This window comes from Crotalus tigris, unplaced genomic scaffold, assembly GCF_016545835.1.
Source record: "Crotalus tigris isolate CLP2741 ecotype Arizona unplaced genomic scaffold, ASM1654583v1 scf7180000017969.2108049, whole genome shotgun sequence".
NCBI lineage: Eukaryota > Metazoa > Chordata > Lepidosauria > Squamata > Viperidae > Crotalus > Crotalus tigris.
This window is the reverse complement of record NW_024096751.1, coordinates 544,438-568,160: the sequence shown is the minus strand read 5'-3', so window position 1 is coordinate 568,160 and position 23,723 is coordinate 544,438. Positions and strand designations below refer to the sequence as shown.

At 40.7% G+C, this 23,723-nt stretch overlaps 1 protein-coding gene across 7 annotated transcripts in view; it reads right to left on the bottom strand.

Annotated features, from left to right (window-relative positions):
* Positions 1-867: 867 nt before the first annotated feature.
* RBM33 (RNA binding motif protein 33) overlaps positions 868-23,723 on the bottom strand; it is a 123,852-nt gene continuing 100,996 nt past the window's right edge. For all 7 annotated transcript variants that reach the window (XM_039345659.1, XM_039345663.1, XM_039345661.1 and 4 more), the window contains 2 exons: positions 3,157-3,245; positions 868-1,426 (listed from right to left, as the gene is read on the bottom strand). In XM_039345659.1, the coding sequence (XP_039201593.1) occupies positions 1,378-1,426; positions 3,157-3,245 (138 nt within the window). In that variant the 3' untranslated portion in view covers positions 868-1,377. The remainder of the gene's footprint in view (positions 1,427-3,156; positions 3,246-23,723) is intronic.

Sequence of the window (23,723 nt, the reverse complement as noted above, 5' to 3'; positions counted from 1 at the left end):
TTGTCTTTAAAAGATATGATATGTTTTCACATCTTTATCGCTGATTCCCACGCGTTCTCCTTAACTGTGAACAGTTTTTTGGGCAGAATATGATTCTGAATGGGTAGAAAAGGAACATCACTACCTCCCAGTGTCTCATAGCCTTCAGTCTTGAAAGAACATTCCTTAACTATTTTTCTATATGCTCAAAATAACTTATAATCCCTATTTGCTCTATGTTTATTGGCCTGAAATATATAAACATTGAATAGATTTCTAAGAGTAGTAAAAGGAATTCTCTCCTCTCGCAGTTCAAAGGAAGCAGGGAATAACGTTACAAGCCTCTTTCTTTGAAGGAAGGCATTTATTTACTACAAAACAGAACTTCCCTAAAACCTGCACAGATCTTCCTAAGAGCCCACATTTCAGAGGAAATGTCTTCATAATTCACCAGGTGGTGTGGGAATAGCACTAGAGAATGATTTGGCAGACTCTACTGTTATCAAGCATTACTGCCAATTATTACGCAGAAAGAAAAAATAATTAAAATAGGAAGCTCAACTCCAGAAACTCACTTCCCCTAAAAGCCTAAGCAAAATGAATCCCCTTGCCCTGAATATATAAACTTTCTCATCACCAGCAGCCTCCAGATAGTTCTAAGCCCACTAAGAAAGCACAAGAGAAGGCTAAACGACATGTCATTCCAAGGTTTTGGAACCAGGAATACAAGCATCCTTCTTAGTAAGGACATCAACTGGTGGGACAATTTGTCCAAAATAGGGTTAGTAAGAAATGTTAGGAATACTGAGAGGGACTTTATGCGTAACAACTACATTCACTTTACTAGGAATAAGATCTTTCAAGAACAAGCTTCAGAGCCTCTTGGCCAAAAAAAAAAAAAAAAAAAAAAAAAAAAAAAAAAAAAAAAAAAAACCATTAAATTATAAAGCTCAACTTTTATTCTATATTATAGGCATCTGTATGCTTAGCTACAACCAGTAGATTATGGGTGCATTCTGATTTCAACATCCCACACTGAAGATAAGGGCAACCATTATCAAATATTCTTTTCTGAGAAAAAAAAATTACAAAAATTATTTTCAAGAGTCAAAGTTCTTTTGATCCAAGACATTGTGTTCACAGTATATCGTCTAAAAACATCCATGTATACTATTCACATATGAGATCTGTAGTTCTGTATGTTCCATACAGATAGTTTTCACTCTTGTAATCCAACTTCCAATTGTAGGCAAGGTTGTTATTGTCAGCAGCTGTCACAGAGTAATTTTGAAGTTTCGGAAGAAGTCTGCAAAGCTGGCACCAGAAATTACAGGAAGATTCTACCCTTCTGACTTCCTCCATAACCTGCTATATTTTAGGATAACTTATGCCCAGTGGTCACTCCACTACCAGTGCCACGTTGATATGGGAGAGATCTATCATGTGCCTGGAAAAAAAGATGAATGCATAATGATTTAAGGCAGATGTATTTTTTCAATGGAGAAAGGAACTTACTTAGGTACACACTTTCTCCCCATTTTAGGCATGGTTCAGATGTAGCTAAGTTTTCCAAGCCAGTGTTCTTCAATCAAGACTGGGTTGTTCCACTGTCAAATTGATTGATTAATTAATATGCTGCCTATGTCGAGTCTGGGCAGCTTATAATGCAAAAAAAAAATAAATAGAAATTTAAAAGCAATTATAAATGTAAGAACAGTTAAATTACAAAAATTAAATAGAGTAAAAACCTCAAGGGCTCACACAGGGCAGGGCTGGTGGTTTCTTTTATCATTGCACAGCCGCCTCCACCCTAAAGTATCTCCACAGAAACCACCAGAGTCAGATATTAAGGTCTCTTTGGAAGACCAGAAAAATGGGATGAGTAGACCTCACCTCTGGTGACAGGATATTTCACAGTGGAAAAGGCTCTTCTCCTACAGCCCATCAGCCAAAATTTCTTGGCTGTAAGAATCTGCAGTAGGCCTTTTCTTCCAGAATATGTAAGGCAGGCCAGTCCCATTAGGGCAGTGTTGGCTGTGGAATTCTGGGAGTTGAAGTCCACATGCCTTAAAATTGTCAAGGTTGAGAAACACTGCATTAGGGCAAGACATTTCTTCAGATATCCTGGACCCAGTTTAGTCAAAAACCCAACTTTTTTACTGAGACACTGGCTTGTTAAACTATGGTTTCTAGAATCTGAATCCACTTTACATTCTACTTCCAAATCATGACACAAAACGGGAATCTCCAAACTTGGTAACTTAAGATTTGTGAACTTCAACTTCTAGAATTTCTCAGCCAGCATAGCAACTTTAAGACTTGTGGACTTCAGTTCTCAGAAGTTCCTCAGCTGAACTGAAGTCTTAAAGTTGCCAAGTTTGGAGACCCCCTAACACGAAACATAATTTAAAATCCTGATTTGTACATTGTACATAAAGTGACAGTTATTCCTGACACCATGGAAAACTGTGGCTTAAAGACAGATATCACTTGAAAAAAAAGTGTACTGAGACATAGAGAAACACATGGTCTGAACACATGGACACAAGGATGTCCATGTGTTCAGGATGATCATCACTATGATAAATCAGCTCCAAATTAAACAGTTCTCCAATCTCAAGATAATAGGTCTTTATGAAATGGTTGAAAAAAAATACCGTATATTCCGGCATATAAGATGACTTTTGAGAGCGTCAAAACAGCCTCTGAACTCGGGGGTCGTCTTATACGCCGAGTCGTCTTATACGCCGGAAATAAGGTAGTTTCTGGCATATAAGATGACTTTCTAGGCATGCGACTCGGTGTCGATCGTCTTATATGCCGGAAATACCGGTAGTTTCCGGCGTATAAGACGACTTTCTAGGCATGCGACTCGGCGTCGATGGTCTTGCGACCCGGCGTCGATCGTCTTGCGACCCGGCGTCGAACTAGGGGGTCATCTTATACGCTGGGTCGCCCTATACGCCGGAATATATAGTAAGTTCTTAATATTGTAGTATTTATTATTAAATTATTAAATTTAATTTTTCCCTAATGCTGTCTTAAGCAGCAACAACTTGTCTTTTTTACCAGATTGGTTGGAGATAATGGGATTGTAATACAATTTATCTAACATTGAGAAATCTTGAGGAAGGCTAAAATAATTTATATAAGATAAAACCAATGCATAACATGTACCTGTGAAACTTCTGCTGAAATTTTAACGCATCAGCGGGCTCTTTAAATTTTGCAATGGCCTTTCGTTCTTGAGGCAACATCTGTAAACTCTATAGAAAACAAAAAAGGAAAAGACAAAAATGCTTTTTAAAGAACATTCAGAATTTGGAATTAATTTCCTCTCAATAGCTGTTGCAAAAAGATGAGTTAAAGTGGAAGCCACAAAGCTAGCACTTAACTTGCAAATCAATCCATCTGAATACAGAATCTGATGTCCATGTACTCGCTTAGCCACTATGAGGAATTCCACCATCCTCTAATATTTTCTCTACTAAATGAACAGTAAAACTAGATATTTATCATATTAAATGATCACTACAAATTCATCATTACAGCAACTTATAAGATGGCCTTAAAAATATTAAAATTCATTCTGAGGATGTATTTTTGTTAGAGAGCTCCTGGAGAAGACTAGGAAGGTGTTATTGAGATCTTTGAAGAAACTGCTGCAAATATCACCTTGATTTCTGACATTTCCCTTTGCCTTTTCCATATTTCCATTAAATTGCTTGTTCAAATTAAAAGGGAAACAAAGCAAGGTGTGTGTGTGTGTGTGTGTGTGTGTGTGTGTGTGTGTGTGTGTGTGGCGGGGAAGGGGAGGGGAGACAAAGGAGCATGTGAAACAAGGCTGAAAACATTCAAAGTAGGCCTAATACAGGGGTAGGCAACCTTGGCTCTTTTATATTTTGTGGACTTCAACTCCCAGAATTCCTGAGCCAGCCATGCTGAGGGGAAAGGGAGAGTTTCCAAGTTGAACCATGCTGGCTCAGGAATTCTGGGAGTTGAAGTCTATGAGTCATAAAAGAGCCAAAGTTGTCTACCCCTGGCCTAACAGAAGCAACTTGAAATATTTGCAAATTATTCTCAAATTCTTTCAAAACGAGAAATGAAAGTTGAATTCATAATTTGAACAACAGCTGCTCCTCTTCTGCAGGAAATGTCTAAAAAACCTTCTAGATAAATCAATTTGTAAAATCTGCATATTCAGAACTGGTTTCTTTATTCACACAGCCAACAGCTTGCTAGGGGTTATTCCTGGTGTCCAACATTTCAGAGTCATTTGTTAAGGTAACTTGGAAGTAATGCTCTTTGGATTAAATTTTAAGGATTTATGTATTTTATGATGGATGGATGCAAAAATTAGGATACTTTTACATCCCCCAAAGGGGCGTTGACTTACCTGAACGCCTTTTCTCAGCAGGATGATGTAGAGTCCAATGGATGGGTTCTATGACAGCCTTCCTGCCCGGCAGACTGGGTAAAAACTTTGGCCACACCCCTTCCTCTGGGCGTGACCCCAGTTTTGACTTAGGCGAGAAACTTTGTTGGAATTAATATTGCAGCTCTTTATTATCTACCTGCCTAGACCTAAGCCCTGGGTGGGCTTGGACTCTACATCATCCTGCTGAGAAAAGGCGTTCAGGTAAGCCAACGCCCCTTCTCCAGCAGGATGGCTGTAGAGTCCAATGGATGGGACATACCAAAGCCCTCATGTCCCCCTGGGAGGGAAAGTCTAGGCTACCGAATTCTGAGCAGATACGACCTGCTGTAGCACTCTTCCACCAAAGGCAGCGTCTGATGCGGCCAGGGAGTCTAAACGGTAGTGCCGGATGAAGACAGACGGTGAAGACCAAGTTGCTGCCCTGCAAATTTCTTCTACCGGCGCTTGCGTTAGCCACGCCGCCGATGTGGCTGCGCTCCGTGTGGAGTGGGCGGTCACATGTGCGGGTGCTGGTAGTTCCTGTGAGACATATGCCTGGGCTATGCAGGCTCTGATCCACCTACCTATGGTGGAAGAAGGCACCTTCTTTCCCATAGATGATGGTTGAAAGGAAACGAATAATGCTTCTGTCTTGCGGAATGCCAACGTGCGTTTCACGTAGAAACACAGCGCCCTACGCACGTCCAGCTTGTGCCATCTATGCTCTAGCCTATGTTTGGGTTTTGGGCAGAAATCAGGAAGAATCAATTCCTGAGATCTGTGAAAGATGCTGTTTACCTTCGGGATGAAGGCCGGATCTGGCCTAAGAACGACCCTGTCCTTGAAAAAGGTGCACAGATCTTTCCTTACTGATAGTGCCGCTAGTTCTGAAATTCTCCTTGCTGAAGTAATTGCCACGAGAAAGGCTACCTTCAGCGATAGGTGGTGAAGAGAACACGAATCAAGGGGCTCGAATGGTGCTGATGTCAAGGCTAGAAGGACTTTAGGCAAGTTCCACGACGGGTACCTGTGAATGACGGGGGGCCTTGTGTTGGTCGCCCCCTTTAAAAAGGCGCTAATCGCTGGATGTTGCGCTAGGGATGTCAAGTTGTCGCAAGAGAGAATAGTTGAGAGGGCCGATATCTGTCTGCGAATAGTGTTGACTGATAGGCCCTTGTTAAGACCCTCCAGGAGGTAATCTAGAATATTGGGGATGGATACTGCGGCCGGATCTAGGCGCGCAGAAGCGCACCACCTACAAAAGCCTTTCCATGTAGCATCGTAAATCCTGTTCGTGGACGCTCGTTGTGAAGCTTGTATGATCGATATCACCCCTGCCGAGTAAGCCTGCTTGGCTAAACCTTGCCGCTCAAATGCCAAGCGGCTAGTTGTAGCCACTGGGGGTCTGGGTGCACAAACTTGCCCTGGCTGAGAGTTACTCTGTCCGGGGGAATCCTCCACGGGGGTGATATCGAAAGGTCCACGAGGTCGGCAAACCACGGGCGCCGTGGCCAATGCGGGGCAATGCAGACTATCTCTGCGCCTTCCAGGATCAGTTTGCGTATGGTCGCCAGTATTAAGGGCAACGGTGGGAAGGCGTATAGGAGATGCGCCGGCCACCGACACCTGAGAGCATCCGTTCCCTCCGACTCCGGAGACGGTAATCTGGAGAAGAACCTGGGGAGTTGTGTGTTCTTGTGGTTGGCAAATAGGTCCAGGTGCAGTTGCCCGAATCTCCAGGAGATCTCCTCGAACAGAGCCGGATCCAGGCGCCATTCTGACTGGTCCACCTTGGCTCTGCTCAGGGAGTCTGCCTGGGTGTTTGCCTCCCCCGAGATGTGTTCCGCTTTGATGGAACTCACGTTGGTCTCTGCCCACCGAGCCAGAGCTAATGCCTCCTTCATTAGTTCCGCTGATCGCGTTCCCCCTTCCTTGTTTACATGGGCCTTGGCTGCTACATTGTCCGTTAACACGAGGACGTGTCTCCCTGTTACTAGATGTGAGAAATGGCGTAGGGCCAGGTGGATGGCCCGGAGCTCTAGCCAATTGATGCTGTGTGACAGGTCCTTCTGGTCCCACTGGCCCTGTGCTATCTGGGTTCCCAGGTGGGCTCCCCATCCAAACAGGCTCGCGTCTGTGGTGAGCGTGACCCTGTTCGGTTCCTTGAATATGCTCCCCTTGAGTATCTTGGGGGATGTCCACCATTTCAGTGATCTCATCACCTGTACTGGTACCAAGACCTTCCTGTTGGAGGTGCTGAGATTCCTCCTCTGGTAGGGTAGGAGGAACCACTGCAACTCCCTCGAATGGAGCCTTGCCCATGGTGTGATGCCCATGCAAGATATCATCTTTCCCAGGAGTTTCGAGAGCTGTATCAAGGGCACTCTCCTGATTCTCTGAATTTGGTGAATTAGCTTGGATATGCTGATTTGTCGTTCCTGGGAAAGGTATACCCTGCACTGTGATGAGTCTATCACTGCGCCTAGGTGCTGCAGTCTCCTTGAGGGAGTAAGATGACTCTTGGCTAGATTGACCGAGAATCCATGCCCCTGTAGGGTTCGGATTGTGGTGTTGAGATCTGCCTTTGCTTGTTCCTGAGATCTGGACTGAATCAGGATGTCGTCCAGATAAAACTGTACGCGAACCGGCATCAGCCTGAGATGGGCCGCTATTACTGCTAGGATCTTGGTAAATACCCTTGGCGCTGAGGATAGCCCGAAGGGTAGGGCCCTGTATTGGTAATGCCGGCCCGCGTAGGTAAATCTGAGGAATTTCCGATAACTGGGATGAATGGGAATGTGTAGGTATGCCTCTGTTAGATCTATTGAGGATAGCAGATCGTCTTCCCTGACGCTGGCTAGGATGGATTTCAAGGAGTGCATCTTGAACCTCCTGTATTTTATGTAATAATTCAGGCCCTTCAGATCCAATATTGCTCTCCATCCTCCTGATGTCTTCGGGATAACGAAGAGGATGGAATAAAATCCTCTTCCTTCCTCTCCCTTTGGAACCCTCTCTATGGCTTGAATTGACAGGAGGTGAGCTATGGCCAAAGTTAACAGCCTTGCCTTGTGTACCTTTTTGGAGATGGGACATCTGATGAACTGGCTTGGTGGGGGAGAACAAAAGTCTAAGGTCAGACCATGTCTGATCGTTTCCAGTACCCAGAAGTCGGTAGTGGTCTGCTCCCAGACCTCGATGAAATTTCCTAACCGACCCCCTATGGGAGTGTCCTGTTTGGCGTCACTTGGTGCGCTTAAAGGACCTGCCTCCCGATCCCCTATATGGTCGTCTGGACTGGAACTGGCCTCTGGCTCCTGTGCTTTGGCGATCCTGGGGTCGATCCTGTCTCGGGTAGAAGGACCGCGAGCCTCTGGGCCAGTCCCAGGATTGCCCTGACCGAAAGGGCTGCCTCCATTCCCAGCCCTGTCTCCGGAAGTCCTGACTGATTCTCCTATCAAATTTCTTTGATGGGTGTACTAATATCTTCCTCTTGTCTCTGCCTTCACTGACATGCGGGTCCAGTATGGACCCAAATAGGGATGCCCCGCTGTATTTGGACGTCGAGAGACGCCACTTGGACCTCAGGTCTGTCTTCCAATTTTTGAGCCACAGTAGTCTACGCGAGGCCACTGTGGCCGCAATGGATCTTGCCGCGTACTTTGTTGCGTACAGCGAAGCGTCAGCTGTGAACTGAGAGGCCGCGAGGAGCTTGGCCAATGTCTGGTGTACTCTGACCTGATCTGGAGGCACCGTGCTTTGCAGTTCCCTTAGCCACATAATACAGGCCCTCGCGAAGAATGATGATGAAGTGGCTGCTTTGGCCGCCCAGGCTGCAGCCATGTGGGAACGGCGGAGGGAGTGTTCAAATTTCTTTTCTTCAGGTTTCAAGACCTCTGCCATGTCTCCTGGAATCGCGGAGGTAGAAAATAATGAGATCAAAGGGTTATCTACCGTGGGAACCTCTAACATGCTCGAGAAGGAGGGAGAGAGATTGAAAAGCTTTCTTTCCACGCTATTGGGCGCCGTGGGCTTGCAAGTGAGGACCATTGTTCCTCTACCGTGGTCATGAAGACCTCCGGACATGGAATGTACTTATCCTGTGGGACGTTTTTGGCAAATAAAGGATTGGCCTCCTTGCTTGTAGAGGGCATCTCCTCCTGTACTGATGTCAGGCTGACCGTGGAGACTGCCTTTATCAGGAGTGATTTTAGGAGCGCTGGGTTAAAGAGGCCAGAGCTCATCGCCTGCTCAGGTGCGGTCTCCTCATCCTCCAACAGGGGCATGTCTGACATATCAAGGTCTAATGAGTCGCCCTCTCCTAATTGAGAGGAGGTCTCAGAAATGTTGGTAGGGGGCGGCCTAGTTCGTCCCTTATGGGGAGTGTGAAAAGCCACTTGCCCCTTAGAAGCCATGAACTGGGAAAAGGCATCCTGCATGAATGCCTGAAATCGTGCTGACCATATGTTCTCCTGCGCTTTGTCGTTGGGGTGACACGCTGGAGTATGGTCGGGCGAAGAAGCTGGTGAGGAGGGATTGGAGGAATCTAACTGTTCAGTTTCCCCAGGAGGAGACCAAGTTTTGAGAACTTCCTGGGCAGTAGGCTCTGAGATGGGAGTCACCACTGGGACAGGGGAAACCATACTTGTCCCATTGGAATCGGTTCTCTGTGCCCTGCTAATTTGTCTTTCTAAAGCCAAATGTCTCCTCAAAGCCTCTCGCTCAGCCGTTTTAGATTGTCCCTTCTGAGTAAGGTGCTTTGTTTTAGCCTTCTTCTTCCCCCCCACCTCTGTTTCAGAGGATCTGCGCTTTTGTTGCTGCTGTGGGGGGGACAATTGAGGGACCTGTGTGACTGAATACGAGACATTGTCTGCCATTGTGCCAGGTACCCCGAGTAGGCAATACCTGGAGTGGGGAATTGGGTTACGCAGATCAGTCGCAGATAATTGGGACTAAAAGTCCTCCTCTGCACAGATAAACAATGGCCGGACTGACAGAATCTTTTGGACCAGAAGATCCTGTAAGGCGGTGACTAAAGGTCACAATAGAAACAGTCAGATAAAAATATTCCTCCTCCCCTCCTCACTGAGGTCCAGATTCAATCTGGTTAATACGTTTTTCCCCAATCTGTGGCTGTGGTAGCAGACCACGATCAGAACTGAAAGCAGTTCTCTTCTTTTATTCCTCTTCCCCTCTTTTGCCCCACTGTGTTAATGTAACCTCTGTCGGGCAACTTGCACCGAAAATTCCTTTCTCTATATGCAGGGAAATGAGCTCCGGATGGTAGGCCCACCCACAAAGGAAAAAACGGCGGGCTAACCGCTCGTTTAAAATGGCGAATGGGAGGAAGCCCCGCCTCCCAACAGTAGTCAGGAGAGCCACGAGGCTCCAACAATGGCGGATCTCTACTAGCCAGCAATAGGGTAATTACCGGCTTAAAGTGGCCTTTTGGCCTTAAGGGGCTGCGCCTCTCCCTGGGGAGGGGGGGGAAACGGCGCTGAGGCTCTGCCGGCCGGTTAGGGCGCGCCTTGTTTCTCGCGCCGCTCAGCTGATCAAGAGCGAGCGGCGCAGCGGCTCTGTTGATCGCTGGGTTGGTATTCCCCGCGCCGCTCAGCTGCTTGGCGCTGAGCGGCGTCCCGGCTGCTCAATCCGGACGGAGTGCGGTCCCCGTGCCCTCAGCTTGCTCGGCGGGCCGGAGAACGGCGAGCGATCCGGAAAATGTCCCCGCGCCAAACAGCTGCTTGGGGAATCTGCGGGAAACCGGTGACCGGCCCGAGCTCCCCCCCCTGGCTAGCCGCCCTGACGACCTTCTCACCACTCCGACGATCCTGGTTGGGAGTCCGTCTAGGTCCTAATCAGCTGCCAGAGATCCCTGCTTGCTAATACCAACAAAACAAGAAAAAAACTGGAAGAGGAGGTTTTTCTCTTTGTGGAATTTCCTTTCTTTCTCAAGAGCTGCTCTCGCACTTCTACCAGGCTTCGAGACTGAGTCAAAACTGGGGTCACGCCCAGAGGAAGGGGTGTGGCCAAAGTTTTTACCCAGTCTGCCGGGCAGGAAGGCTGTCATAGAACCCATCCATTGGACTCTACAGCCATCCTGCTGGAGAATGGATTGTTTTCTTTCACAGATGCAAAGAAATTACAGTACCATAAAATGAAAAGCAAGGTTTCAAATGTAATATATTCTGTAAATGGTTAATTCAAATAAATGTTAAGCATATAAAGAACATTAACTATTTATCACTTTCAGGTAAAGAATGAGTGGGGAGAAAAAAAGAACCTTTTATTCTCCAAAATGAGTTGAAAAGAAATAGAGAATCCTATAATTAACTTGATTACGAATCCTCTAAGTCAGTATTTTGTCACCTATCCCTTTGAAATAAAATACTATTGCCTAAATTCTGCCAGCATGCACGCTGAAATGTACCTGTTTTCATCTGATAACTTTCTGGTTCATATAATCTCTAGTTTAAATAAATAGCCTAAATAAAGGAATCAGTTACTGTCTGCATTAGCATTTAGTACTATATGTTTATGAGATGTTGAATCCCTTGTTCCATACACTCCTTTCCCAATCAACATTCCTAGGAATACAAAGGATTGGATACAGATTTTGTCATATTTAGATGAAGCCAACAGGATTTCTACTAGTCTTGACTTGCTAAATACCAATTTCTTTGAGATTTTTTATAAATATGATCCAGTCCAATACCATAAAAAACTTGGTGGGATAGTTAGCATGTCTTTTAAGACGGGTCCCCACCAGGGACCGGTTACATGAAGAGAGGTTTTTTCATAGACTGGAGGGTGCATGATTTCATGTGCTGCCTGCATCCTGCAGATGGGGCTTTGCTTGTTTGTGCGATCCAATTACTGGGGGTGGGGACCCCTACTTTAAGACATTGATCTCATAAATCAGCAGCCTCCAGTCCTTCAGCATCACTGGAGTTGCAAGTCTCAAAGTTTCTAAGTGTGACATTCAGCCATGCAAGCTTTGAATTTCAGAAGCTGCGTTCACAGCCCATCTGAATAGCATCATGCCAGGGATGGGTGTCTTAAATGAACCCCAAATTGTTAACGCTTCTAGAGACCACATAGATAGAGACCACATAGATAGCCCTTGACTTATAGCCATTCATTTAGTATCACTCAAAATAACAAAGATATTGAAAAAAGTGATTTCTGATCAGTCCTCACACTTACAACCATCGCAATCTCCCCATGATTATGAAGCAACAGGCATGTATTTACAACATTTCTCAAATGACTTCTGAGAAGCAAAGTCAATGGGCAAATCCAGATTTGCTTAATGATAGCCTGATTCACTTAATTGCGTGATTTTTCTTAACAATTGTGAAGAAAAAAAAGGCTGTAAAACCAGGCACAAGTCACTTAACAACCAATTTGCTTAGCAACAGAAATTCTGGTCCCAATTATGGTCATAAGTCAAGGACTACCTATATTAGATAACAACTAAAGTAGCACTGCAATCAGTTACATGAAGGAATTCTTAATATGCTCGTTTAGATCGCCACTTTTAAATGAAGATCAACATAGAGGAAAAGTTGCCAAAACAGAACGATTTTATTACAGTACTTGCTTACTGAAGAAGTAAACTTTGGGTCATACAATAACAGGAGAAAAACATTACACAAATCTTTCCATACATAAGGAATATCTTAAGTTTTCCTTGGGATTTATAGGATTAGAAAACAATTCTGCACAAACTTATTTTAAAACGAAGTTATGAATCACTGTGCATTAACTGAATAAAGAATAAATAGAAACGCGAGGCTAATGAAACTTCAACTTTCATTAACTTAACAGTGGGATTGAACATAATACCATTCAGAATAAACATACTATATATGCTTCCATCCTAATACTAGTTGCAAACATTTTACTCATCCAGTAACTGCAGATTTCTATCATTAAGGCACAAGACGGGTATACAACATCTTTGTGGGCGAATGATCCACTGGAAGATTTGTGAAATATCACTACAGTTTTCATATCATGGGAATGTAATGGAATGGTACTAGAATGTACTTTCAAATAATGGAAGAGAAGAGTGAATCCACAGAAACTGAATTTCTTGCATTTGTGTAGATTTGTGGGTTCAAAAGTTCAAAACAACTAATTTGTATAGTAAAAGTTGCTGTCTTTAAAAGATGTTCTAAAGTTTGTAAACAGACAAAATAATTTCTTTTTCAGATGCTCTGCTAATCATAATGACTAATGTTTACATGCGCCTGGATGCTTTCTTTTCTCCTTGATGGTCACAAAAAGATCAAAAGTGTATACTTCTGATTTAAAGCCACCATTGCTTTTGAATAACTAGGACTTTTAATTAGTTTAATTATCTCTAAAGTTCACAACTGTAAGTTGCAATTCAAAATTGGCTTACCCAGACAAGCTGGATAGGTACTGTAAGATTATAATGAAAAAATTGTGGCTAGTTAGAAAAAACTCAAAACGCTTCCAATCATAATGACCAATCAAGAAGCAGAGAAGGAAGTACATGAGCCCAAATCAAATTACAGTCCAATGCTTTGTCCAAATGCCTCTGTAGTTCATAATGTGTATTTTGACAACTTTCTTATATTGCAATGTGCAGCTTCAATTGTGACAACACTATGGAATCAAAACGATGTATTCATAGAATTAAACTATATGTTGGGTTACATCATGTCTAAAAAGCTGTATTTGATAAATCTATGAACTCTTAATGAAAGGGTATCTTGCACATCGTTATGAGAAGAATGTATTTTGAAGCCGTTCATATTGCAGAGGGACCAATTAATATTCAGCCCTTCTCCACAAATCAGAATATTATCTCTTGAGTTCTTTACAAATAGCTCTAATAGATTTTTCTGATGTTGGCTGAGAACCTGACTCTACTTTGTCAAGCAGCCCAGAGATATAATAGTTTCCATTATTGATGCCATGACAATTGGTTCCCAAAGTTAAGTTTATTTACATGCTATATTTTTCACTAACAGGAAGTTTTGTTTCTATCTTAATATTTTGTACACCACAGATAATTAGTTTATGAACTTAGGCATCAACAACGATTTTTTATCTCAAAAATCATTGTTCATATATATTCATGTAAATCAAAATCACGGAAAATACTGCCTGTTAATTTGACTCAGAACCCTATTTCAAGTACATAAATACAAATTAAATGCAGATGGGTATGAACCAAAGTACTTTTCACTTAAACTTCTTAAGTAATAGTGCTAAGGTACTGAGATTTCAGTTGAATATATTTGAAGTTTCAGAAAGGTGTTATTTTATGATGACACACAATCCAATTAACTGGACTGTGTTTCTAATTTTTAATAACTCACACATTAATTTATCAGCTCAGGCTTAGGGATTATCTAACTTTCCTTATATAAATTTTAACAGAATTCAATGGAATTGGTTTAGCAGTTTGTTTTTAAAAAATGAAAACTTGGGGCTTCCTGTGGATCAAGCAGCTACGATGGCTGCTTTTCACAAAGCAGCCCGTTCCTGGGTTGTGTAAAAGCTGCAGGACTTTTACAATCAGCTGTCCTGTGGCTTGAATCTCTTCCCTGGGAGAAAGGGAAGAGAAGAACTGCTCAGGTAGAGGTAAGAGCTCCCCTGGATCCCCATAATTTCAGGGATCGGAGGGTAGAGCTCCCTCGGAGCCTGAGCCAACTCCGCACTCCAGGACGTCTTTGTCCCGAAGTTCTGGGATGAAGCAAGCTGCTGCTCCCACATCTGCTTTTTTTGGAGGCTTGTGAGTATTCAAATGCAGACGGAGCAGACCAGGAGAAAGTGGATTTAAGATTTATTGTGACTTTAACTCTTGCAAGCATCTTCCCCCTCTTTTTTTGTTTACTTTCCCTTTTGAAGAAAGGGAAAGTGAAAGGCAAAATGGCGATTGTCTTTCTTGTTTGATCTGCATTACAAAGTTAAAATCCGGATACAGACTAATGCTTCAAATATAGAAGCAAGAATTTGTCTTTTATTTCTTGTTTTTTCTTTTTTCTCTGTAATCTTTTTTCTTTTTTAAGGAATATTTAAAAGAACTGTGATTTTTTCCTTTCCTTTTTTTATTTTTTTAAATAAGAATCTTTCTTCTTAGAACTTAATGAAAATGGCTTCAAAACGTTTGCCTCCTCCTCCTAAAGCTACTATCTCTTCCCCAATGACCCAGCCTGTCTCCCAGAAACCAAAATCACCTCCACCCTCTCCTCCTCCTGCAATTTCTCTCAAAGATTTACAAGAAGCTTTAAAAAAGCATGCTTTGGATATTAAGGAGGAAGTAAAAGATCTTATAATTGCAGAGAGGGCAGTTACAGAAGAACTATTGGAGGCTAAAAATAAGCAAATAAGGGAGGACATACTTTTTTGCCTTTCAGGGCCTTGCTCTGCACATAGAAAGGATTGACGACAGGATCGAGGAGATTAATGAAAATGCAACAAGAATGGAATCCAGGGTGGAGGAGGTGGAGAATAAGATAGAAATCACACAGGATGAACAAATCATGTCACAATATAGAGAGATGGAGTATGCATTGCGTATCAGGGGGCTGAGAGAGAATCTTCAGGAGGACTTAAAGATGCTTATTGTGAAAGATATCGCTCTTAATCTGGGCTGGAGGCCTGAAATAATCGGGAATGAGATAGAAAAATTTTTTAGAGTCAACTCACGGGTTGCTAGACAGAGAAACTTACCAAGAGACGTGGTCATCTACTTTTCTAGAAGATTTACTCGTAATGAAATTATACAGGCTTTTTACAAACAAAAGTTTCAAATTGCAGATCAAGATGTGATAATTTTAAAAGAAATACCTCCCAAAATTTTAAGAGGCAGAAAAGACTTTGCTTTTCTGTCTGATGAGTTAAAGCATCGTCAAATCCAGTTTAGATGGGAGATTCCAAGAGGAATAATAGTGAATTATGAGGGGATACGTTATAGATTAACTACAGTTCTGAAGGCAAGAGATTTTTATCATTCTATTTTAAAGGCAAGATCGTCTTCACCCCCACAAACAAGGATAATGGAAGAGCCTGTTATGGCAGAAGCCTCATCAATGATGGTTATGGAACAAGCTGTACAGAATTTTGAGATAAAAGAACAAAGGATGACCATAAACGTAAAAAAAAAGAGCAGCAGCAGAAGAGTGGAGATAAAGTTGAAGGCATGGTTATTACAGAGCCTGTGGGAGGGGCAAGACCCAAAAGATCTTCGACAGTGGATCTGCAGGCCATGCTCCAGAGGCTCCAGGCCAGTGGAGATGGCCAGGCTCCTGACCTGGAATGTTAATGGCTTAAATGTGCCACAGAAACGAAGAAAGGTTTTCCATTATTTGAAACAACACAACAATGATTTGATATGTCTGCAAGAGACTCATATAACTTTAAAGGACTCCAAACTTTTGATGAATCCTCGTTTGGGTTCATATTTCATTGCTCCAGCTCCAGGGAAAAAAGGGGGAGTGGTAATTTACGTGAAGAAAAATTTTCCATCTAAATTAATTGAGACTGACTCTGAAGGAAGATATCTTTTTGTGGAATTATCATTACAAGGTAAAAAAGTTCTTATTGTTGGATTATATGCTCCTAATCAGCAACAGAAACAATTTTATAAGTTTTTGCATGGGAAGATATCCCAGTTGGATTATAAATCTGTAATCTTGATGGGTGACTGGAATGGGGTTTTAGATTCAACTATAGATAAAAGGAGCTCTTCTAAAACTTTTACCCAAACTAGGTTACCTAAAACTTTTTTTGATTTGAAAGAAGAATTGGAGCTTATTGATATTTGGCGAGAAAGGAATACAAGTGATAGAGATTTCATTTTTTATTCGGATAGACATCAATCATTTTCAAGAATTGACTTTTTCTTGATTACTAGTGATCTTCTTTCTAGAGTGAGGAAGGTGAAAATTTTTCCCAGAACTTTGTCAGATCACAGTCCGGTGTGGATGGAATTACATTTGGAAGATGGGAATAGAAGACCCTGGAGATTGAATGAGAATTTGTTTACTCGGGAAGAGTTTGTACAAAAATGTAAAGAGCATTTAAAGGACTTTTTTGCTATAAACATGAATAAGGGAACATCGATGTCCATGGTTTGGGATGCCAGTAAGGCATATATGAGGGGAATTTTGATTCAATTGAATAAGGTTTTTAGGGAAAAAGGGTTAAAAAAACGTAGAGAAATAGAAGAAGAGATTAAATTAAAAGAACAAGAGTTTGTTCTTAATCCAACTGACAATAATTTAAAGGTATCTATAAAGATGCTTAAGAAACAATTTAATATGTTGATGGCAGATCAGGTGGCTACTAATCTGTCGTATATGAGACATAATACTTTCTGTAACACGAATAAGCCTGGGAGATGGTTGGCTTATCAGTTACGAAAGAAACAGAAAGCTAGAATTATAGAGAAAGTAAAATATAAAGGTATTGAGGTTTTTCAGCAAAATTTGATCCAAAAGAGTTTTTTAGATTTTTATACAAAATTATATTCAAGTGATAACATAAAGGGTGTGGATATAAACAAATACTTACAATCTGTGCATTTTCCTAAACTCTCAGAGGAACAACAAAATGGGATGAATAGATTAATTACTGTGGAGGAAATTGGTTTAGCTATTAAGCAGTTAAAGGTTGGAAAATCTCCGGGAACAGATGGATTGACTTCGAGGTATTATAAGACTTTATCTGAAGAAATGATGGAGCCTCTAAAGGAACTTTTTAATAGTATTATGTTGGGTACACAAGTGCCTCCTTCTTGGAAAAGAGCCTTTATATCACTGATTCCAAAGGAAGATCAGGATCTTACAGAGCCTAAGAATTATAGGCCAATTTCATTATTAAATGTCGATTATAAGATTTTTACAAAAATTTTGGCAAACAGATTAATGCAGGTTATGAAGAATTTGATTCATAATGACCAAGCAGGATTTATAACAGGGTGATATATGAAATATAACATTAGACAAATTATAAATTTAATTGAATACTTGGATAAGAATAATCAGATTCCTGTGGCTTTTATTTTTTTGGATGCTGAAAAAGCCTTTGATCAATTAGATTGGAAATTTCTATTTTCATTGGTAGAGAAAATGAATTTTGGGGATAATTTTTTACATGTACTTAAAGCTATATATCAGCAACAATCCGCACAAATCGTTGTAAATGGGGGATTGACTGAGAATTTTAATATTGAAAAAGGGACAAGACAAGGATGCCCATTATCCCCTTTGTTATTTGTTTTAACGTTGGAAATTTTATTGATTCAGATTCGAGAATCAAAGGTAGTTAAGGGCGTAAAGATAAGGAAGAATGAGTATAAATTGCGGGCTTTTGCGGATGATTTGGTCTTAATTTTGGAACAACCGAATCAAGCGATTGATTGTTTATTAGAACTTATAACACAGTATGGGAATGTCTCTGGTTTTAAAGTCAATAATTATAAGACTAAGATATTATCTAAGAATATGTTAGTTAAGGATAGGGAAAGTTTGGTCAAAGCCACAGGTTTTCAGATGGTAAAAAAGGTTAAATATTTGGGAGTATATTTAACCGCTTCAAATGGAAAATTGTATAAGAATAATTATGAACCATTATGGGGAAAAGTACAAAAGGACTTAAAAGACTGGAAAAAACTGCAATTGTCATTGTTGGGGAGAATTTCAGCTGTAAAAATGAATGTTCTACCAAAGTTCCTTTTTTTGTTTCAGATGATACCTATTTTAAAAAAAGAGGCAAATTTGGATGAATGGCAAAGGGGTATCAACAATTTTATATGGGCCGGAAAGAAACCAAGGGTTAAGTTTAAGATTTTACAGGATGCTCGAGAAAGAGGAGGACTTAAGGCACCCAACTTGAAATTATATTATGATGCAGCCGCTTTAACTTGGTTAAGCGATTGGCTCAACTTAACAAATAAGGATATTCTGTTTTTGGAAGGTTGGGACTTAATATATGGTTGGCATGTATACCTGATTTTCAATAAGAAAGTTGATCGGATTTTTAAATTACATATTTTGAGGAACGCCTTACTTCGTGTTTGGAAAAAGTATTATTTTAGATTGAATTATAAAATACCTATCTGGGGGATTCCCAGACATGCAATTGAGGGAATTTCTAAGGGGACAAATTTCGATAAAATCTCGTATAAAGAATTGTTAATTTGGTCTGGTTCGAATTGGCATTTGAAATTCCTAGATGTATTAAGGCAAGAAAATACTCTACAGTCATGGTTTCAATACTTACAAATAGTGGATAGATGGACTGTAGATAAGAAAGAGGGAATAACATTAGAAGATAAACAATTGGTAATTCAGATTAAAAATCAGAGTCAGGCCCATATAAAAAGAATTTACAATGTTTTATTAGAGTTAGACTCGGAAACAGAATTGGTTAAAGACTGTATGATTAAATGGGCTCAAAATATACAGGAACCGATCTCATTGGATTTATGGGAGACAATTTGGACTAGAAATGTTAAATTAACACAAGCTCAAAATTTGAGAGAAAATTTTTATAAAATGTTTTACAGATGGCATTTAGATCCTAAAAAATTATCTTGTATGTATCCTAACATACAGCCCAAATGTTGGAGATGTGGCAATAAAGATGCGACATATTTTCATATTTGGTGGAATTGTAAAAAGGTAAAGGCATTTTGGATTATGATTTGGTGGAACATTCAAAAGATTTTTAGAAGGAAGATAAAGTTTACTCCTCAACTATTTTTATTGGGTATCTTTGTGGATTTAAATGATAAAGAAACTATTTTGATGTTGAATTTATTAACTGCCGCAAGGTTATTAATAGGTTTATATTGGAAGAAAGATTCTTTGCCTACTTTAGAAGAATGGGTATTTAAAGTATCTAGTTTTGCAGAGATGGCAAAAATTTCTGCTTATTTAAAGGATCATACACAAGAAAGATATATTATTGTATGGAGAAGATGGATAGATTATATTCAGAAAAAGTATGGAACTAAAAAGTTTCACTTATATTATGAATGAATATTATAGTAAATATTACAGAGAACTGTCTTATAGGCTATTGGAGTTAAAGGTTAAGTATGATATTTTTTTTCCTTTTTTATTATTACTATTTTTTCTTTTTCTTTTCTTTTTTCTTTTTCTTTTCTTTTTTCTTATTATTATAAATTCTTTTAATTATTAACCCTGTATTCTGCTCTGGGAAGTGAAGGGAGGGGGGTTGGGGGTGGGAGGGAGGAAATGTGTGGGGGGGTAAGTGTAATATAGATAATGGTTGCTTATAGGGGTGCGGCCTGGGCACTCCCGTTATGCTGCGTTCATGGGCTCGATAGGGATGAGAGGTGGGCAAGTGTAGAGAGGAAGTAGGGTAGGGAGAGGAGAAGGGGAGGGGAAGAGAGTAGGATGGGAGGTGAGAAAGAGGAGGGAAGTAGGGAATGTCTTAAGAGAGGCCTGGGGGGAGTGCGCAGGTCGTAATAATGTTTATTTTATCTTAAAATTGTATTGTATACTGTTTTTTATAATGTTTATATGGAAAAAATAAAAAACTTTCATTAAAAAAAATGAAAACTTCTGCAATTTGATATTGCTATAATAGACAACATAATTTTTTTTAAATTTTATTTTAAATTGAAAAACTAAATTTCCATTTCTTGTAATTTTACAGTTGGCATTTTTAATTTTTCAGAACGGAAAACTGGGCAGACATAGCATTCAACACCAACTGTATAAAGAGTCCTACTTTGAATTCTCAATTGTTAATAAAGTTAAAGTAATGTTTGGAGAAATTAGTGATCATTTGCTGCTCCATATTTACCATACATATTCTTAAATCTGCTAGGTTGTAACCTGGTTCATTCAGTTTGGACCAGGTTAATGGAAGATGTTATAAAATCAACTTACAATGGTAAACTAAGTTACAGTATCTTTTTACAAATGCAAAAACCAGAACTTTTGCACTGAATAAATTGGTCATCAATCACAAAGAATGCCCTCTATTGCCTGAAAGGAATTATATTCTTAAAAGTCCAATTAGGTCAACAGGAAGGACAAATGACCATGGAAGCGGCATGCAGTACTTTCTCCTCTGTCAACTGGTGGTCTCCCCTCCCCTGAACCTTCTTCAGCCCTCTTGCTAATAACTGATTCTCACAATCAAGTTAGGTGCTTCTCTCTCAACTATTGCAGAAAATGCTCCCAATGCTTTAGCTTCCAGCTTCCTGTGATAGCCAATTAAAAGGGGGGAAAGAAGAAGAAGAAGCTGTATTTAGCTACTATATCAGTTCTTTATCAATCTATATCATCTATATCAATCTATAAAATTCACTGAGAACACAAAGCTAAAATCGCAGCCTTTCTTTGTAAACAATTGTAAATAATTAAGGAAGGCCACCACAATTTTAATTTTTGGCCAATGCCTATTCCAACTTGTGGTCCTCGTTCTATGTTGTCAACAGGAACTAATGATTGATCAGGTTCCAGAACTTCCTTCCCCAACCTCCTGCCCTCCAGATGCTTTAGAACAGTGGTTCTCAACCTTTTTAATGCCGCAACCCCAACCGGTCGTAAGTCGAGGACAACCCAACCGGTCATAAGTCGAGGATTTTCCCTGCCCGGGAGCGCCGCGCATGTGTGGTGCCGCCCCCTGTGCCAGCCGAGGCATAGCTGGCAAACGGCAGAGACGGAGCAGGCCGACCACCAGCTGGGCCACCCCAAGGGAGGTAAGGCACCTGCCGGGCCCCACGCACGCCAGCAACCCTCCCTGCGCCCGCCGGCCTCCCACCTCCCACCCCTGGCCCTCTTTTACTTACATTTTTAGTAGTTGCCCAGCAGGGAGGGGTGGAAACTTCCAGACAGCTCACCTTTGCTGCAGACAACTTGCAGCACCGTTTGCAGAATGGGACTTTTGGCAGGCTCAGCAGGGCAGAGACAGCCTGGACAATTCCTATTGGCTTTTGAAAGCCAATAGAATTAGACTCTATTCAAGAGAGTCTATTCTACTGGCTTTTAAAAGCCAATAGAATAAAAGGGAGTAACACAGCTAAGGAAAAGGGGGAAAAATGGCGGATTGCGTTATTTGGCGATCCCCGTGAAATGGTCATTCGATCCCAAATGGGGTCGCGACCCACAGGTTGAGAACCGCTGTTTTAGAACATAGAATAATAGGATTTGAAGGGAAGTCTTCATCCAACTTCCTGCTCAAACAAAAGATCTAGCCAACTTGCTGGCTAGATATGATGGGAGAGGTAGTCCAAGGGACTTCAACGGGCTAGACTAGGGATGTCCACTTTCTAAAACAATTAAAAAGTTTTAAGGAAGTTTTAGAATACAGATAGTCCTTGACTTACAACTGTAATCAAACTTACTGATTACAGTCAAAAGTCATGATGATCATAAAGCGGGTCACCCACATGACTGATCTGATGTTATGATTTCTTTTTCGGGAGTTTTTAAACAATCCATTGTTCACTATGAAGCATTTTTTGCTGAAAACTGAGAGTAAATATCAAAAATCACAATCGCCGTATGCTGCAAATGGCTGTAAGTGTGGGATAGTTGCCAAGCATCCAAATGGAATCACATGACTGAGGAGAAGGCCAGTGAAACAGGTCATAAGGACCTTTTAGGGGGGTCCATCATAACTTTGAATGGACACTAAGCAACTGGTTACAAGTCGAGGACTACCTATATGTTAAACCTACAGGGTGATATTTTTTTTTAACCAATACTCGCAGATCCTAGGAAACCCTCATATGCAGATTGAAACAAATATTTTTCAGAATATAGGACTTTGATCTGATAACCATATGTGGTGATAATATTTATACTAAAACAGTGAGACTACTACTAATTAGTAACTTACTTTACCAGGTTTTGATTTGGGGATTCCAAATACAGGTGCTAGGGAAACATAAAACGGAGTTAAATCTGCGTATCTTAATCATATATGATACATTAAATTATTTGCTTTTCAACACTGGCTGATCTCAAAAAGCTATAAAGGTGCTTCTGGTGGATCTGCGCGCGCGATGGCGGCTACTTTGTAGCCGTCCTCCTGGGTAAGTGTTTGAATCGCTATGAACAGCGGACATCAGCTGTTCAGCGGTTCAAAAACCCCCTCCCAGGCAAAGGGGGGGAAGAGGGTTGTCTGAATAGTGGTAGAGCCTCTTATGCACCCCCAAAGTTTTTTTGGGGGGGGGGGTGAAAAGAGTGCTCCCACGGAGTTCAGACAGTCTCCGCTTCCCAGCTGCTTTTGTCCCTAGGGACAAAACAAGCCGCTGCAACCACCTCCGCGATTAAAGTGAACTGGTGAGTTTTTCTTAGAAGCGGACAGAGCTGAGTAGAGGATTTAGTTTTTGCTTTCTTTGATTTTATTTGGATTTTAAGTTTAAAGATTTATTTTCACTTTTATATTCCCTCTTTTTATTTTTTTTTTCCTTTGTTGAAAGGAAAAGTAAAATGGCGATCGGCAAGCCTTTCGGTGTTTTTTTTTTTGGGAAGATAGAATGGCGATCGGCAGGCTTTTTGGTGTTTCTTTTTTCCCTTTCCCTTTTCCTTTTTTTTTTTTTTAAATGATTGGAATGGAGTGTCAGTATTATTATTTTTGTTTAACTTTTTTGTTTTGTTTTTTGTACTTTTTGTACTTTTAAAAAATGGAATGGATTTTTTCTATTTAATTATTTTTTTTTCTTTTTCTCTTCTCTTTTTTTGAACTCCTTTTTTATTATAATGATCTCCTCTTGAAGGATTTTTTTTTTTTTGATTTTATGGAGTTAATTTCTTTTTTTCCTTTGCTTAATTTTTGCAATTTCTAAGAAGGAGCAAAGATTTTTTTTAAGATGGCTCCAAAGCGTCCAGTAATCCCTATAGCTCCTAAGATGGCTTCTTCTTCGGTGTCATCATCAGCGCAACAATCTAAATCAATAGCTTTACCTTCTTCTTTGGCACAGTCAACAATGGTGAAGGATTTGCAAGATATGATGGGAGATGTTATACTTCAAATTAGGGGAGAAATGAAAGAGATTTTAGAGGAAAACAATAAGATTTTGAGGCAAGAGATAGTTCTGGCTCTAAAAGGAGTTGCCTCTGTTCTTGAAAAGCTGAATTCTCGCGTAGAAGAAGTAGTAGAAAAAGTGGAATTGATGGAGGGAAAATTTGAAAGCATGGAAAAAGAGATGAAAAATTTTCAAGATGAGATTCTTATGCTTCAATATAAACAAATGGAATATGCCTTAAGAATCAGAGGTTTGGGTGAGTCTGTGCAAGAAGATCTGAGAGAGATGGTTGCAAAGGACTTTGCTGTGATTTTGAATAGAGAAAAAGAGGAA